This window comes from Panthera onca, chromosome B3, assembly GCF_046562875.1.
Source record: "Panthera onca isolate mPanOnc1 chromosome B3, mPanOnc1 haplotype 2, whole genome shotgun sequence".
Lineage (NCBI taxonomy): Eukaryota > Metazoa > Chordata > Mammalia > Carnivora > Felidae > Panthera > Panthera onca.
In genome coordinates, this window is record NC_138344.1 from 106,950,552 (window position 1) to 106,968,806 (window position 18,255).

The 18,255-nt window shown below is 35.4% G+C and overlaps 1 protein-coding gene across 1 annotated transcript in view; it reads left to right on the forward strand.

The window, feature by feature from the left end:
- Positions 1 to 18,255, forward strand: part of MNAT1 (MNAT1 component of CDK activating kinase) — a 218,820-nt gene that overhangs the window by 131,796 nt on the left and 68,769 nt on the right. Inside the window, exon 7 of the mRNA XM_078448176.1 lies at positions 7,073 to 7,194. Within this exon, the coding sequence (XP_078304302.1) occupies positions 7,073 to 7,194 (122 nt within the window). The remainder of the gene's footprint in view (positions 1 to 7,072; positions 7,195 to 18,255) is intronic.

The following is an 18,255-nucleotide window of genomic DNA, read 5'->3' on the forward strand; positions in this document are numbered from 1 at the left end:
CATGCCCTTTTATTCATTCATCCAACAAAATATTGAGTAGCTCTTTGTTGCCATGCTGTGTGCTGTAGACATGGCAGTGAACATAGGCCCTTATGGTCTAATGGGGGAGACAGATGTTAAACAGCTAATTATTCAGAGTTTATCAAGCTTACTGGGTTTATTAGCAAATATGGTGAAGATGAGGCTAGCCTGGCAACTAAGTCATTTAAGCAAGACAGAAAAATTAAGAGAGTTCTTAAAATTGTGTTAAAGGCTTTTCAGAATCATTTAACCTATCATACTAAATTGCTAATACTTAATGAATACCTCTTCTATGGTACTTAGCAGAAAATTGTATATTGGTTTATATGAAAGGGTATTCTCATTTTTAGTATTTTTTAAAGTTTCTATTTTAATTCCAGTTAACATCCAGTGTTATATTAGTTTCAGATGTATGATACAGTGAGTTAACAATTCCATGCATCATGACAAGTGCACTCCTATGTTTTTTAGTATTTTTATTATTGCTTATTTCAGGAACCTATATACTAATGATTACTAATGGACTATGTCTGTTGCTGTTATTTTTTCTTAGAAAATAATATATTTTCTTTAGTGATGTTATTCTAAATGGTTGCTGCATTGTAAAAGTGTGTGTGTGTGTGTGTGTGTGTGTGTGTGTGTGTGTGTGTGTGTGTCTCTTTTAACATAATGACCAGAAGTTCCTTAAAGTAAAAATTGTTTTCAGAGTTAATTTCTTTTCTTTTTGAATGGATTCCAGAAATCTAGAGCATAGTAACTTTTTATTTGGAATGAAATCCTGATTTTGGAGTTAGCACAAAAGGTAGTCTATACTTTTCCTTTATTTTAGGAGAAAGCATAATGATAATATTTGTAATGTATAGATGATCTAACAGTTAAGTTTTAGTAAAGTGTAAACTATTTTCATAATAGACTTGAAATTTGCTAAGTAAGAAAAGTTAAAGAATATATTTCAAATTAATACTTAAGTTACAGCCATGTATAATTACCTTGGTCAGCATCGCTTTTCAAATGTTTGTATATTTTTCTGAGTGGGAATAAGCTGAATTTTTGAAAATCGTTCCATGTGTGCTTATATTTTTGGCAAATGATTGAAATATGATACAGGGCTCTCAGGTATATCTTAGAAGAGAAACAGGGGCTCCATTTTGTTACATTCTAGGGGAGTAAAAACATTACTTATGCTATTGAATGTAGATTTGCATGGGTTTTTCCCCCTGAGTGTAGTGGATGTTACCTTAGGTTATATAATTCACTGTGGCTCTTCTCACTACATTTTTACCCTCCATGCCTCATTTATTTATTATTTATACGACAACAACAACAAAAGTTGGAAAGGCCCCCGTTTCGTGCTGTACACTTGAAAGTCAGCAAAATATACTAGATTACTTAATGTGGGTGTTTTTCAAGACATTTGCCTCCCCCAAATCTTATTTATTCTCATGACTTGTCCATCGCTTTGATGAGAAAGATAGCAGAATTTCTCTTGGGTTTGTTTTGTATTTTTAGCTGCCTTTACTGATAATTTCTACTTGGATATTTTGTAGTCACCAATGTTGAACTGATTTGAACCACCATCTTTTTTTCTTATTGAGAGAGAGCATGAGTCGGGGAGGAGCAGAGGGAGGGAGAATTTTAAGCAGGTTTCATGCCCTGTGTGGAGCCCGATCATGAGGTCTCATGCCAGTGAGATCAACAGGGAGATGCTTAATGGAATGAGCCACCCAGGTGCCCCCCACCAGTGATTCATTTTAAATGTACAGTTCAACTGATTTTTGTATTTATTTGCAGTTATTCTAAATTCACACTCGTAGCCACCCTCAGTCATTAATCTACTTTCTGTAGATTTTTACCAGTTTCTGTAGTTTTACCTTTTTTGGACATTTCATGTAAGTAGAATTGTACAACATGTAGTCGTTTGCCTGGTTTCTTTCACTTAGCATACTGTTTTTGAAGTTCATTTATGTTGCAGCATGTATCAATATTTTATTCTTTTTTGTTGCTGAATAGCATTCAGTATAATTTATTAATATTAAATTGTGAGTTAATTTTTATATCATATGAATGTACCTCATTTTCTAACTCATTCACCAGTTTATGGACATGTAGGTTATTTCCACTATTTGGCTACTATGAATAATGATGCTAGGAATATCTTGTGTCTTTGTGTGGTCATATGTTTTCATTTCTCTTGACTGGATACCTATTATTATTACCTATTAGTATTACTAATACTAAGTCAAAGTACATTATTTGTAAACTGAAGAAAAAATGCTAAACTCATTTCCAAAGGGGTGGCACCACTATACCCTCTCCTTAGCAATGTGTGAAAGGATCCGGTTTCTCCACGTCCTCAGTAAAACTTTTTATTATCTATCCTTTCGATTATAGCAAATCTAGTAACTATGAAGTAGTATTTCATTGTGGTTGTAATTTGCATTTTTCTTAAAGATTAATGATGTTGACCATCTTTTCACGTACGTATTAGCCATTTGTGTATCTTCTTTGATGAAATGTCCATTAATTCAGATGTGATATATCACTGGAGCTTCATGTAGTTTGATTTCCTTAATCTGATAATTTAGAGTCATATCATAACTGTTTTGGTGGAAATAGCACGTTCAATTACCATTTTGCATCCAAACTTTTCGAGACTTTTTTGCCTCCAGTCACTTAAAAAAACCCCCAACGCTTTCCTTGTAGGACTTGCTAAGACATTTTCTCTGTTGGTGACTTAATTTTAATTTTAATTTTAATTTTAATTTTAATTTTAATTTTAATTTTAATTATGTCCATGATTTGTCCTGTAAATTCTTCTAGCTTTAGATCTGAGAAACTTGGCATCTATCTCACACCAAGTATTTTTGGGGAAAGATTGATTGAACATTACAAGGTTAAGTTGTGCATCATTTATGAATTTTGTTTTATCATTCTCATGGTAAACAGAATTATCACAGAGTAACGTTTATTGTTCTCTAAATCGCATAATTAAAAAGAATCCTCTTTGACCCTGTGTTATTTTGACCATATTTCAGTTATTAGGATTTGTAGTAAAATTTATTTTTAACTATCTAGGATTTACTTATTAATATCAAACTTTTAAATTGAGCAACCATGATTATATTGTCTAAAAATAAGATATTAAAAGGTAGTGTTGTATGGTAGAACCCATATGAGATAGGAATTAGGAGATTTGACTCTTACTATGTGACTTTAGGAAAATTTATATTTTAGCTTTTTTATTCATAAAATAAGGAAGTTAGGGGAAAAGAACATAGGCTTTAGAATCTGACAGGATTGGCTTCTGATACTCAATCTGTCATTAATACTGTGTGACCTTGCTAAGTCACATATCTAAACCCCTGTTTCTTATCTGTAAAGTAGGAATAATAGTATTTATCTCCTAGAACTATTGTGAATACTAATGAAATAGTGCATTAAAAAAAAGCCCTTATGGGCACCTGGATGGCTAAGTGGCCAACTTGGACTCAGGTCATGATCTTGCTGTTTGAAGTTGAAGCCACACGTCCAGCTCTGTGCTGACAGCTCAGAGCCTGGAACATGCTTTAGATTCTGGGTCTCCGTCTCTCTCTCTGCCCTTCCCCTACTCCCTCTCTGTCTCTCTCTCTTGCTCTTTCAAATATAAATAAACATTAAAAAACTAAAAACAAAACCCTTAGGCCAGTGCCTGGCACCAAGTAAATAATGTTAACTGTTAATATTACCAGTTGATCTTTCATGTGCCTACCAACTTGCAGAGAAGATTTTAGATTATATGATTTCATAGCTTTAGTAACTTGGGCTTTATTGCTGGCATTTAGTGAATGATTAAGTATGTTTCCTACTGTAATGACTTAAGAGAGCCTGTCTCTTCTGAATATTATTTTTTTCTGGAAAGTGTTCTAGCTCTTGAAAATACCCATTCTGTATCATCTTTTCTGGGCATTACACTGATTTATAAAATGAAAGTGGGAGTAATAAAGTAAATCTGCGTTACTATGTTAGTGGAACTATAATAGGTTCCTTCTTTAATTCTTACAGTTTTTCTTTTTCTTTCTTTTTTTTTTCCCTCCTAACCTAACAGTGTGACGTTAATACTGGACTTTTTGTATCAGATGGCAGGAGAATTTAGTACTTGGCAGGTTATGAAGAAGACACTTTGAAACAGGAATGTCAAAATGCCACTTAAAATGTGTCACTTGGGCAATCCTCTTCTTAACCTGTGTAACCCCCTGTTCTTAGATTCATTATTCAGAGATTGGATTACTGTGAGATAGTGTAAGATTTCGCTTGACAGTTTCATGTTTATTTAGAAAGGCTCTGAAACATATGGAGGTTAAGGGTTAAAATAATGTTAACAAAGTTTTCTAGGTATTTCACTTCTTCTTTTCCTGTGTATTATTCTAGCCAGGTAAATGAGTAAATCAGAATATCTAAAACCCATTTTTAAAAATTATGGTAAAATATGCACGACATAAACTTTACCATTTTAACTTTTAAGTATATGGTCATTGATATTAAGTACATTCATATTGTAGTGCATCCATCTCCAGACTTTTTCAATCTTTTCCAACTAAAACTTCTGTACCTATTAAATACTAACATCCTGTCTCCTTCCTGCCTCACCCTAGCTTCTGGCAGCCACCATTCTACTTTCTGTCTCTATGAATTTGACTACTCTAGGAATCTCAGGTAATTAGAATCATATAGTGTTTGTCCTTTTGTAACTGGCTTCTTTCTTCTTCTTCTTCTTCTTCTTCTTCATCTTCATCTTCATCTTCATCTTCTTCTTTTCTAGTTTATTTTTATTTATTTTGAAAGACAGAGAGCAAGCAAGGGAGGGGCAAAGAGAGAGGGAGACAGAATCCCAAGCAGGCTCCATGCTATCAGCACAGAGCCTGATGTGGGGCTCGAACTCCCAAACTGTGAGATCATGATCTGAGCTGAAAGTCAAGAGTTGGATGTTTGACTGAGCCACATAAGCGCCCCTATAACTGGCTTATTTTACTTAGCATAATGTTTTTAAGATTCATTCACGTTTTAACATGTGTCAACGTTTTTAACTTTTTAAGGCTGAATAATATTCCATTGTGCATATATGCTACATTCGGTTTATTTATTCATCCATCAGTGGACACGTGGGTTGCTCCTACCTTTTGGCTATTGTCAATAATGATGCTATGAACATTGGTGTACAAATATTTGTTCGAGTTCCTGCTTTCACTGCTTTTGTGTATATAGTCAATAATGGAATTTTGTTGGCTTATATGATAATTCTATATTTAATATTTTGAGGGATCAACATCCTGTTTTCCATAGTGGGTGTGCCATTTTACCTTCCTACCAGCAATGCACAAGAGTTCCAATTTATTTACATCTTTGACAAAACTTGTTATTTTCTGTGGTTTTATTTGTTTGTTTTGGATAATAGCCATCCTTAATAGTCATGGGTGTTACATGGTATATCATTGTGGTTTTCATTTGCATTTCCTTAATGACTAGAAATGTTAAGCGTCTTTTTATATGCTAAATGGCATTTTGAGTCCTTTGCCAGTGTTTGGGGAAGAACTTTTGAGGTTGCGTTGTCAAAGAAGTTATTAATACCTGACAGTAAACTAACTAGGGTGATGCTACATGGGATTAAACTTTGTTGAAAAGAAAAACCACAAGTCACATGCAGATGTCTTCAGTGGTTGTTTCTCACTGCCTCAGTTGCACTTTATCACTTTTAAGTCATAGTTTTTACTTTTTTTTTTTTCAAATAAAAGAGAAATGTACTGTGTATCCAACTTAGTAACTTAGAAGAAAAATAAAGGAAACTAAGGGAGGTAACAACAGAACTAAACTATAAACTAGAATATGGTGGGATTAATAACTGCAAGAGCTCGTTTTTATTAAAAAGCTAGGAATTAAGTTGTTGAGAACTATACAAAGAAAAAATAACTAGAGTTAGAATCTGAAAACATGGACTATATAAAAAAATAGGGATTTTTAAAAATTAGAATCTGTGTTCAAATGTATGATAAATCTCAATGTAATGATTTATATAGCTCAGTGGTCTTTAATTTTGTATGCTTGTAATTAAATACAGTCCTTTTATTTTAGTTAGTCAGTAGTTATTTCTTTTCAGAAAAATCCCGGATGTTTCATTCAACTTAGTTTTTACTATACAGAATTCCCTCTATGTGTGTGTTTGTGGGGGCGGGAGGTATAAGTAACTATCATATCCACACACTTGGTAAGTAAGTTTTTTATTTCATTTTAAAGACTTTTATGTAGACATTTATGTGGCAAAATTTTGTGGGGAATAATTTAATTAGTGTTCTTGCCTAATTAGGGCTTTCAGTAAAACACTGAGTACCAAAATTGTCAAAGCTGTATAATAAAAATAGGAAAATATGAGGATGGACTGCACTTATATATGTGCTGAATTCTACCATTGATAGTGAATAGATATATACTCTTTAAGGCTAAATTTGAATTTATTATTATTTTTAATTTTTAAAAAATTTTTTTAAATTTTTATCTATGTAAATATAATTTATAGTCAGATTGGCTTACGTACAACACCCAGTGCTCATCCCAACAAGTGCCCTCCTCAATGCCCATCACCCATTTTATTTTTTTGAGAGAGAGAGAGAGAGAGAGAGAGAGAGAGAGAGAGAGCACGCATGCAGCATGTGCAAGCGGGGGAGGGACAGAGAGAGAGAGAGACCGAGAAAATCCCAGGCAGGCTCCAGCTGCTCAGCACAGGAGAACTCTGAGATCATGACCTGAGCCAAAATCAAGAGTTGGACGCTCAGCTGACCAAGCCACCCGGGAGTCCCAATGCTAAATTTGAATTTAATGATGGATTTGGTTTTCTTCTTTTAAATCATGTCAATTACCATATGTTAATTATATAATGTGGGTTTCAGTAATATAATGAATTGTACCCATGAAATAGCAGAGTTAATAGATAATATTTTTAAAGTAAGGAATTTAGTCTACAGATAAATAGTAATATGAAAATAATATTAAAAGATATTGCTCTAATTCATTTTTCTAACAGGGTCAGCATATTTCATTAGCACCTATTCAAAAGCTTGAAGAAGCTCTATATGAATACCAACCACTGCAGATAGAGACATGTGGACCACAAGTTCCTGAGCTTGAGATGCTGGGAAGACTTGGGTAAGTGTCTAAGAACTTCTCATTGAGGAGCTGATTTTAGGGCTTCACTGTTGGTACTATTTTTAAATTACACTTTAAAAAATTTTTTAGATTTTGAATTTATAGAACTGTACTCTTCTGCAAAAAATGAATGGTTCTTAATACTAAGGGTACACATTATTTTTTCTGTGGTTTTATTAGGTCTTTTGAGTTAAGATTGGATTATATTAGTTCTCTTTTTAGTGATGTCGTTGGCAGTCATACTGAAGTAGCTGTTCATTTTCAGCTCACTGTGTATTTTTTTTTTTTTTTTTTTTAGAAATAGGGGCTTAATTTAGTCGTTAGTAAGCCAGTAAAAATATGAGAGTTGTGACCTTGCCATGAAAAAGAGTAGATTTACTCATTGTCTGTTGTTTACAGCATAAGTATATTTATGAGAAATGAGCCACAAAATATATTTAGTCAAAAGGTATAATGTAGGGATGGCCCAGTGGCTCAAAAGCCATACTATATGCATCTGTCTTGGAAATGAACCTGGGATTGTGACTCTTTTGAGTGATGGAGATGATCATAGTCTGTGTCAGTGAACCAGGTGGGTATCTACAATATACTTGAAAAGTGTAAGTACAGACTTTGTTGGATGGAACAAATCCATGTCTTGGTCTGGTTTCTCAACCTAAACTTTTGAATGAAAAGAAAACTCAGAAACCATTGCTTCTTAACAAAATAAAATAGTGTAAAGAATATAATGTGAGGGGAGCCTGGGTGGTCAGTCGATTAAATGTCCAACTTTGGCTCAGGTCATGATCTTAGAGTTCATGGGTTTGAGCTCCATATTGGGCTTTGCACTGACAGCTGAGCCTGGAGCCTGCTTTGGATTCTGTGTCTGTCTCTCTCTATCTTCCCCTCTCCAACTTGTGCTCTCTCTCTCTCTCTCTCTCTTGAAAATAAATAAACATTAAAAAAAAAAATGTAATGTGAAAAGAAAGTAATAGGTTCAGCGACACCAGGTGATTAAAAAGTAATTAAAAAAGAAGACCCCTCCAGTCGCCTGGGTGGGTCAGTCGGTTCAGCCTCCGACTCTGGATTTCGGCTCAGGTCATGATCCCAGGGTTGTGGGATTGAGCCCCGCGTCTTAATCTGTGCTGAGTGTGGAGCCTGCTTAAGATTCCCCCCCTCCGGGGCGCCTGGGTGGCTTGGTCGGTTAAGCATCTGACTTCGGCTCAGGTCATGATCTCGTGGTCTGTGAGTTCGAGCCCCGCGTCGGGCTCTGTGCTGACAGCTCAGAGCCTGGAGCCTGTTTCAGATTCTGTGTCTCCCTCTCTCTCTGCTCCTCCCCTGTTCATGCTCTGTCTCTCTCTGTCTCAAAAATGAATAAACGTTAAAAAAAAAAAAAAAGATTCCCCCCCTCCCTCCTCCTCCTTCATTCTCTCTCTCTCTCTCTCTCTCTCTCTCTCTCTGTGCCTGTCTCTACCCCTCTCCCTTGCTTGTGCTCTCCCTCTCTCTCTAAAAAAAAAAAAAAAGACCCAAAAAGCAAAAACAAGATAGATGAAACAGATAATAAAACCTACAAACAAAAAAACCCACAAAAAACAGAAAAAACAACAAAAAAATCCCTACATGTATCTTCAAAACCAAAATCTTGAATATGACGCATAGTATTTTACATATGAAACTGGAGGCTCTAAGATCAAATTACTATTAAAATGGTAGATAATTTACTAATCTGCTATTTGGTAGATCTTAATATTTTCTTTAGTTCTGTATTCTCTTAAGGTCCTACATCTTCCAAACATGAAGCCAAAGGGATGTGAAACAAAACCTAAACCCCTTTTGAGTTTGAGATAGATTTGTCAAATAATTGGCCAAAATTGAAGCTTGAGACAGACAATAATAGGTTTCATGATGTAAAAAGTTAGTGATAAAGATGTTGGTTTCTTATCTTTTATTGGGTTAGCAAGTGCCAGAATTCTAGATCTCAAAATAAATTTTTAAAAAATCTTTATTTTTAATGTTAGTGACAACAGAGTATGTAAAGTAATATTCCTTTGTTACAGGGCTTTGCATTTTCCAATAGTTTTGTCATCAAAATTACATTTGAAAGATTATGGAAGTAGGCATGCATAATGAGAATGCACAAGTGAAATGGATGAAAACAGTACAAAGGATAGGAAGAGAGAAGAACTATCTGGAGATAGATTGTGATAAGCTAAAGATGTTTAATATAAACCCTACAGCAATACTAAAAATGTTAGAAAAAAAAGAGGGATAGTCAGTAAATCACTAGCAGAGAAAATAATGAGATCATAAAAATACTTCATTAATGAAGAGGAGCACAGGAAAAGAGGGTGACAAAAAATAAAGATATGATACAATTAGGAAACAGCATAGTAGTGGATTTAGTCTTAACTATGTCTGTAATTGCATTACATGTAAATGATCTAGGGGGCACCTAGGTGGCTCAGTCAGTTAAGCATCTGACTTCGGGTCAGGTCATGATCTTATGGTTCATGGGTTTGAGCCCCACTTCAGGCTCTGTGCAGACAGCTCAGAGCCTGGAGCCTGCTTCGGATTCTGTGTCTCCCTCTCTCTCTGCCCCCTCCCCTGTTCATGGTCTGTTGTGTGCGCACGCGTGCTCGCTCTCTCTCTCTCTCTCTCTCTCTCTCAAGAATAAATACACATTAAAAAACATCTTTTTAAATGACCTAAAACAGTACTATCCAATACAACTTTCTGAAGTGATAGGAATATTATATGTCTCTGTTGTCCAAAATAGCAGTCCTCAGTTCCATATTTCTACTGAGCACTTGAATGTGTCTACCGCAGTTGAAGAATTGAATTTTAAATTTTAATTCAGTTTGTTTATTTATTTATTTTTAATGTTTATTTCTTTTTGAGAGAGAGACAGAGAGACAGAGCACCAGCAGGGGAGGGGCAGAGAGAGAGAGAGGAAGACACAGAATCCAAAGCAGGCTCCAGGCTCGAGCCAGCTGTGTCAGCACAGAGCCCGATGCGGGACTCAGACCCATGAGCTGTGAGATCATGACCTGAGCCAAAGTTGGACGCTTAACCAACTGAGCCACCCAGGCACCCCTAATTCAGTTTAGTTTAAATAATGATGTATAGCTAGTGGCTCCCATATTGGATAGCACAGGTCTAAATATTCCACATAATAAGCAGAGATTGTCAGATTGCATTAAACCCAAGATTTACTATATGTTTCCTACAAGGAACTGACCGTTATATGTAAAAATACAGTTTCTCTGAGCTTTCCAAGTTTCTCTGTACTTTCTGGATTTATAATTTGTTGTTTTTCTTTTGTAAATATCTCAACCATTTATTGTTCACAGATTTCTTTTTTTCATTAAAGGATTTCTTTCTCATCTTGCTATTTTCATAACTAGTATTTCCATATCATTCCTTTTTATAATTTTCACCTCTTTTCTGAAATCCCCTGTTTCTACATGTTCTCTACCTTTTTCACTAGATCCTTTAACTTAGTAATCATGTTAGTTTAAAGTGCCTCTTTGATAGTTCCAACATCTCTGGATTTGGTTCTGTTGACTATTTTATTTTGTGTCGTGATGATAGATTTGTTTTTCCTGCTTTCTTGTGTTTATTGTAATTCTTGTTTGAATATTGGATAATCTGTGTGACAGAACAGAGACTGAGATAAATAATATTTATGCCTGAAAATATTTATGTCCTGTTCTTCTGCCAAGGCATTAGTGTAGGGAGTTAAGCATTAAGTCTGTAGTTTGATCTTAGTTTGGGTTTTGTTGTTGATTCAGTTGATGTTGATAGGCTTCATATTCTTCCAGTTATAGTCTGTTGCCACTTTGTGCCTAGTATGAGGCCTGGGGTGCTGGAGGGATCTTTTCAGTCTTCTTGCTCCACTCTTAGCTCTCAGCAGGTGCTGCCAGCCCGAGCCCCATAGGGATTCTCTCTTGGGTTCTCTCTCCCCAGCAATAGACTACTTCTTCTCTTTACTTGGAATAAGTTTTGTGGTGGGAACAAGGGGGTTTCTTAGTTCTCCTGTTCTAACTTTAGCCTCAAGCGGTCTTATATGCTGGAACCTCAGAGTGGTGCTTTCTTGGTGTACCTGTCTCTTTCCTGAGGCAAACAACTTTTATCTTTTATTTCAGAGTGCAGGTGTGTTAGCTATTCCTCTCCCAGCTCCACAACTAAACAGTAGGTGTTGATAGGGATGGGAAGTCTTGGGTGTAAGGCAGTTTTCTCTTCCTCCCTCAATCTCTGCTTTGCATCATTGTGTTAGCACAGGTACAAATGGGTTTTCTGCCTTTCCTCAGTGTTTGAAGGCTTTTCCCTGTGTCACCACAGAGTTGAGGAGGGTGGCCATAGGTTTTCTACTTCTCCCCCAGTAGCAGCCAACCTTTGCCTTTCCCAGCAGCTGAGTTCTGGCTGTTTTTTTTTTTTTTTTTTTTTTCTTAAAGTTCATTACCTCTAGCATTTAGTGTTTTATTTTTGCCAATTCTTACTGGGTTTCTGCAGTGGAATATCCTCATCTTCCTCTTATAATGTGTTATTTTTGGTGCTGCTGCTATATATACACGTGTGTATGTTTAACTAACCCCATTAGAAATCTGTGTAAAATAGATGTAGCTTAATTAACTGCTTTTTCTCTTTGTTTTGAGTAAATTGTTAAATTTAGTAAACTTTGGCAACTCTTCTGATTGTTTGGAACCCTTTTTGATTTCATTTTGTCTTTGTCATTATGATTTAGATTTTAAAATGTGGGTTAAGTGTTCTTTTAAAAAATTAAAAAAAAATTTTTTTTAATTTTATTTTTTAAAATTTACATCCAAGTTAGTTTGCATATAGTGCAACAGTCATTTCAGGAGTAGATTTTTAATGCCCCTTACCCATTTAGCCCATCCCCCCTCCCACATCCCCTCCAGTAACTCTCTGTTCTCCATATTTAAGAGTCTCTTATGTTTTTGTCCTCCCTCCCTGTTTTTATGTTATTTTTGCTTCCCTTCCCTTATGTCCATCTGTTTTGTATCTTAAAGTCCTCTTATGAGTGAAGTCATATTTGTCTTTTTCTGATGAATTTTGCTTAGCATAATACCCTCCAGCTCCATCCACATAGTTTTAAGTGGCAAGATTTCATTCTTTTTGATTGCTGAGTAATACTCCATTGTATATATATGCCACATCTACTTTATCCATTCATCCATCGATGGACATTTGGGCTCTTTCCATACTTTGGCTATTGTTGATAGTGCTGCTATAAACGTTGGGGTGCATGTGTCCCTTAGAAACAGCATACCTGTATCCTTTGGATAAATACCTAGTAGTGCAATTGCTGGGTCATAGGGTAGTTCTATTTTTAATTTTTTGAGGAACTTCCATACTGTTTTCTAGAGGGGCTGCACCAGTTTGCAGTCCCACCAGCAGTGCAAAAGAGATCCTCTTTCTCTGCATCCTTGCCAACATCTGTTGTTGCTTGAGTTGTTAATGTGAGCCATTCTGTGTGAGGTGGTATCTCATTGTGGTTTTGATTTGTATTTCCCTGATGATGAGTGATGTTGAGCATTTTTTTCATGTGTCGGTTAGCCATCTGGATGTCTTCTTTGGAGAAGCATCTATTCATGTCTTTTGCCCATTTCTTCACTGGATTGTTTTTGGGTGTTGAGTTTGATAAGTTCTCTATAGATTTTGGATACTAACCCTTTATCTGATATGTTGTTTGCAAATGTCATCTCCCATTCCATTGGTTGCCTTTTAGTTTTGCTGGTTGTTTCCTTCACTGTGCAGAAGCTTTTTATTTTGATGAAGTCCCAATAGTTCATTTTTGCTTGTGTTTCCCTTGCATCCGGAGACATGTTAAGAAGTTGCTGCAGCCAAGGTCAAAGAGATTTTTGCCTGCTTTCTCCTTGAGGATTTTGCTTCCTGTCTTACATTTAAGTCTTTCATTCATTTTGAGTTTATTTTTGTGTATGGTGTAAGAAAGTGGTCCAGGTTCATTGTTCTGCATGTTGCTGTCCAATTTTCCCAGCACCACTTGCTGAAGAGACTGTCTTTATTCCATTGAATATTCTTTCCTGCTTTGTCAAAGATTAGTCGGCCATATGTTTGTGAGTCCATTTCTGGGTTCTCTATTCTGTTCCATTGATCTGAATGTCTGTTTTTGTGCCAGTACCATACTGTCTTGATGATTACAGCTTTGTAATACAGCTTAAAGTATGGGATTGTGATGCCTCCTGCTTTGGTTTTCTTTTTCAAGATTGCTTTGGCTATTCGGGGTCTTTTCTGGTCCCATACAAATTTTAAGATTGTTTGTTCTAGCTCTGTGAAGAATGCTGGTGTTATTTTGATAGGCATTACATTGAATACATAGATTGCTTTGGGTAGTACTGACATTTTAACAATATTTGTTCTTCCTATCCAGGAGCATGGAATATTTTTCCTTTTTTTGGTGTGTCTTCTTCAATTTCTTTCATAAGCTTTCCATAGTTTTCAGTGTATAGATTTTTCACCTCTTTGGTTAGGTTTATTCCTAGGTATTTTATGGTTCTTGGTACAATTGTAAGTGGGATCAATTCCTTTATTTCTTTCTCTGATTGTTGGTGTATGGGAATGCAACTGATTTCTGTGCATTGATTTTATATCCTGGTACTTTGCTGAATTCATGGATCAGTTCTAGCAGTTTTTTGGCGGAATCTTTTGGGTTTTCCATATAGAGTATCATTTCGTCTGCAAAGAGTGAAAGTTTGACCTCCTCCTAGCTGATTTGGATGCTTTTTATTTCTTTGTGTTGTCTGATTGCTGAGGCTAAGACTTCCAATACTTTGTTGAATAACAGTGGTGAGAGTGGAGATCCCTGTCTTGTTCCTGACCTTAGGGGGAAAGCTCTCAGTTTTTCCCCATTGAGGATAATATTAGCTTTGGGTCTTTCATATATGGCTTTTATGATCTCGAGGTATTCTTCTATCCCTACTTTCTTAAGGGTTTTTCTCAAGAAAGGATGCTGTATGTCAAATGCTTTCTCTGAATCTATTGAGAGGATCATGTGGTTCTTGTCCTTTCTTTTACTGATGTGATGAATCACATTGATTGTTTTGCAGATATTGAACCAGCCTTGCATCCCAGGTATAAATCCCACTTGGTCGTGGTGAATAATTTTTTTAATGTATTGTTGGATCTGGTTGGCTAATATCTTGTTTTTGCATCCGTATTCATCAGGGAAGTTGGTCTATAGTTCTCCTTTTTAGTGGGGTCTTTGGTTGTGGAATCGAGGTAATGCTGGCTTCATAGAAAGAGTTTGGAAGTTTTCCTTCCATTTCTATTTTTTGGAACAGCTTCAAGAGAATAGGTGTTAACTCTTCCTTAAATGTTTGGTAGAATTCCCCTGGAAAGCCATCTGGCCCTGTACTCTTGTTTTTTTGGGAGATTTTTGGTTACTAATTCGATTTCTTTACTGGTTATGGGTCTGTTCCAATTTTCTATTTCTTACTGTTTCAGTTTTGGTAGTTCATATGTTTCTAGGAATTTGTCCATTTCTTCCAGATTTTCCATTTTATTGGCATATAATTGCTCATAATATTCTCTTATTATTTTTATTTCTGTGTTGGTTGTGATCTGTCCTGTTTCATTCTTGATTTTATTTATTTGGGTCCTTTCCTTTTTCTTTTTGATCAAACTGGCTAGTGGTTTATCAATTTTATTAATTCTTTCAAAGAACCAGCTTCTGGTTTCATTGATCTGTTCTGGTTTTTTTTTGGTTTTGATAACATTGATTTCTGCTCTAATCTGTATTATTTCCTGTCTTCTGCTGGTTTGGGGTTTTATTTACTATTCTTTTTCCAGCTTTTTAAGGTGTAAGGTTAGGTTGTGTATCTGAGATCTTTCTTCCTTCTTTAGGAAGGCCTGGATTGCTATACATTCCCCTCTTATGACCACCTTTGCTGCGGTTTTGGGATGCGGTGTTACCATTTTCATTGGCTTCCGTGTACTTTTTAATTTCCTTTTTAACTTCTTGGTTAGCCCATTCATTCTTTGGTAGGATGTTCTTTAGCCTCCAAGTATTTGTTATCTTTCCAACTTTTTTTTTTATTGTGGTTGATTTCGTGTTTCATAGCGTTGTGGTCTGAAAATATGCTTGGTATGTTTTTGATCTTTTTGTACTTGTTGGGGGTGGAGAATGTTCCATATGCACTAGAGAAGAATGTATATTCTGTTGCTTTAGGATGAAGTGTTCTCAATATATCTGTTAAGTCCATCTGGTCCAGTGTGTCATTTGAAGCCATTATTTCCTTGTTAATTTTCTGTGTAGATGATCTGTCCATTGCTGTAAGTGAGGTGTTGAAGTCCCCTACTATTATGGTATTGTTATCAATGGGTTTCTTTATGTTTGTGATTAATTGATTTATATATTTGGGTGCTTTCACATTTGGAGCATAAATGTTTACAGTTGTTAGGTCTTCATGGTGGATAGACACCTTAATTACGATATAATGCCCGGGTAAGTGTTCTTTATATAAGGTATTACCATATAGTGTTTGTACTTTTCCCAAGTTTTTCTTACCTGCAGTCTTATTTGAACCTAAATAAAGGAGGCTGGATCACTTTTTTTTCTTTTTTGTTTCTTTTTCTTTTTCTTTTTCTTTTCCTTTTCCTTTTTCTTTTTCTTTTCTTTTCTTTTTTTTTGGTAGTGGTGGTTGGGGGACTTTCATTAGCCATTGACTATTTATAATATAGTTAGTTCCAGAATTCTCAAGGTAGATTTTTGCTGCTCTCAACAGACTCTACGTATATTTTATATCCATAACAGTTAAGAAGGCAAATTTTTTTGATTACAAATAAACATGTATGTATTTAAGTCAGTAGAGCTTGACTATAATATTTTCTCTTTTTTTCTTAAAAAATTTTTTTTCCATGTTTTATTTATTTTTGAGAGAAAGAGAGACAGTTAGACAGAGAACATTAGCAGGGGAGGGGCAGAGAGAGAGGGAAACACAGAATTCAAAGCAGGCTCCGGGTTCTGAGCTGTCAACACAGAGCCTGCCGCAGGGCTCAAACCCATGAACCATGAGATCATGACCTGAGCTGAAGTTGCATGCTTAACCAACTGAGCCACACAGGCGCCCCTATAACACTTTCTTTTAGCCATCTGTGGCTAAGTAGTGCAGGAATTTCTAGATCATCAACAGTGATGTCAAAATTGCTAAGGAAATACTGACTTTTTCTTGATATAGAACTATTTATCTGTGAAGATAGAATTCACTCACAGCTCTTCAGCCTTCTACCTTGAGAAAGGGATTGAATTCCATACAGATCGCTTTAGTTTTTGGAGCCAGGATTTGCTCAAAAGCTGTCTTTTTGGTGATGTTATAACCTCATACAAAACATTTGCCAAAAATAAACTCTAAATTGATTTCTTATGCTATTAGTTCATTTCTTTTAATGTAGTTATTATTAGAAGCTATATGCTATCTTATTTTTTTCTTATGAAAGAAAGCTTTATAAATCTAAGAATATATTTTTACTTACTCTAACTTTCAGAAACATTTAGAAACAAACTGAAGAATTTTTTCTGTGAAGTGACTTTTCAGAGAATTATTTGGTATCCTAAAAGGTGCTGCTGTTAGAGTACAATATAAACTTAAGTTGACTAAAGGTGTAATAGTTACACATGTGTCCTAAGAGTTGTCCATGTCTTGTATCTACTAAGCCCTGTGTATCCCTTTACTACAGTGGGTGCTCCCACTTCCCCCGGTCCTCTACCTTCTACTCTTTTTATTTTTTTTTCCTATTACAACAAAATTTCCATTTTATATTACGTTATCCTATAGAGGAACAAGTTCAATTCTTCTAGAGGCAAATAAAGAATAAATTAACTATCTTGTTTCTATTTTCTTATATCTGCTTTGAAATCTATATGACTTGGTGAAGTTAAGAATGGTATAGTTTGTAGTTTCACTTTAGTTGGTGCAAAAATATGGATGCAGGCTCTTTCAAAATAATTTTATTTAAAAAATTTTTTTTAATGTTTATTTATTTTTGAGAGAGAGAGAGAGACAGACAGAGCACAAGCAGGAAAAGGTCAGAGAGAGAAGGAGACACAGAACTGGAAATGGGCTCCAGGCTGTGAGCTGTCAGCACAGAACACGATGAGGGGCTAGAACTCAAGAGCCATGAGATCATGACCTGAGCTGAAGTCAGACTCTCAACCTGCTTAGCCACCCAGGTGCCCCCCAAATAATTTTAATTATATATTTTGGGAATTAAGTGATATAAAGTCTTGGGAGCCATTGTGTCTCCAAAGAATTATATTTTTTTTCTCACGTGTAACTTTGATAAAGGATGAAATCAAAAGTACATTGCCATGAAGTTTTTAGTGGTTTTTACTAGGGTCTTTTCTAGAGTTAGTTAAATTTGAGAAGCAGAAGAAGAATAAATGAAAAATTTTCACTCAGGAGAGTATTATGAATATATAATTATATTTCACTTTGCACTGGTAGTACTCTTCTTGTTTGCTCAAGGCAATATGTAAACTTGTTTATTAATTCTGTGCCAGTGGGAGAAAGCATTGGGAAAATTTAACTGCTAATTGCAATTCCCTAGACGATGGCTTTAGTGGTTAGTCTAGTAGTCTCATTGATTGGCACTCTGAGATTGTCTTTTTAATAATCAACTGGATTTCTAGTTAATATTTTACTACCTTCCACCCAAAGAAGAGTTATTCCCTTAACTGATATAAATTATGAGTGCTTATCAGTTTTATTCTTCAGTTTCTAATTATTTAATCAAATCTCTCTACTGTTTTAAGTAGATGGAAGTGATTTATTTAACATGAGTTTTTCATTCATGAGGTTATTACAAAAATAAAACCAGTTTTATAAGATAAAATGCGATCTTTAAATAAGATCTGTTAACACAACTGATACGTCTGTGCTGTCAGTTATGCTAGGTTTATTTTTTTATTAAAAAAAATTTTTTTAATGTTTATTTAGTTTTTGAGAGAGAGAGTGCAGTGCAGTCGGGGGAGGAGCAGAGAGAGAGGGAGACATAGAATCCAAAGCAGGCTCCAGGCTCTGAGCTGTCAGGACAGAGCCAGAT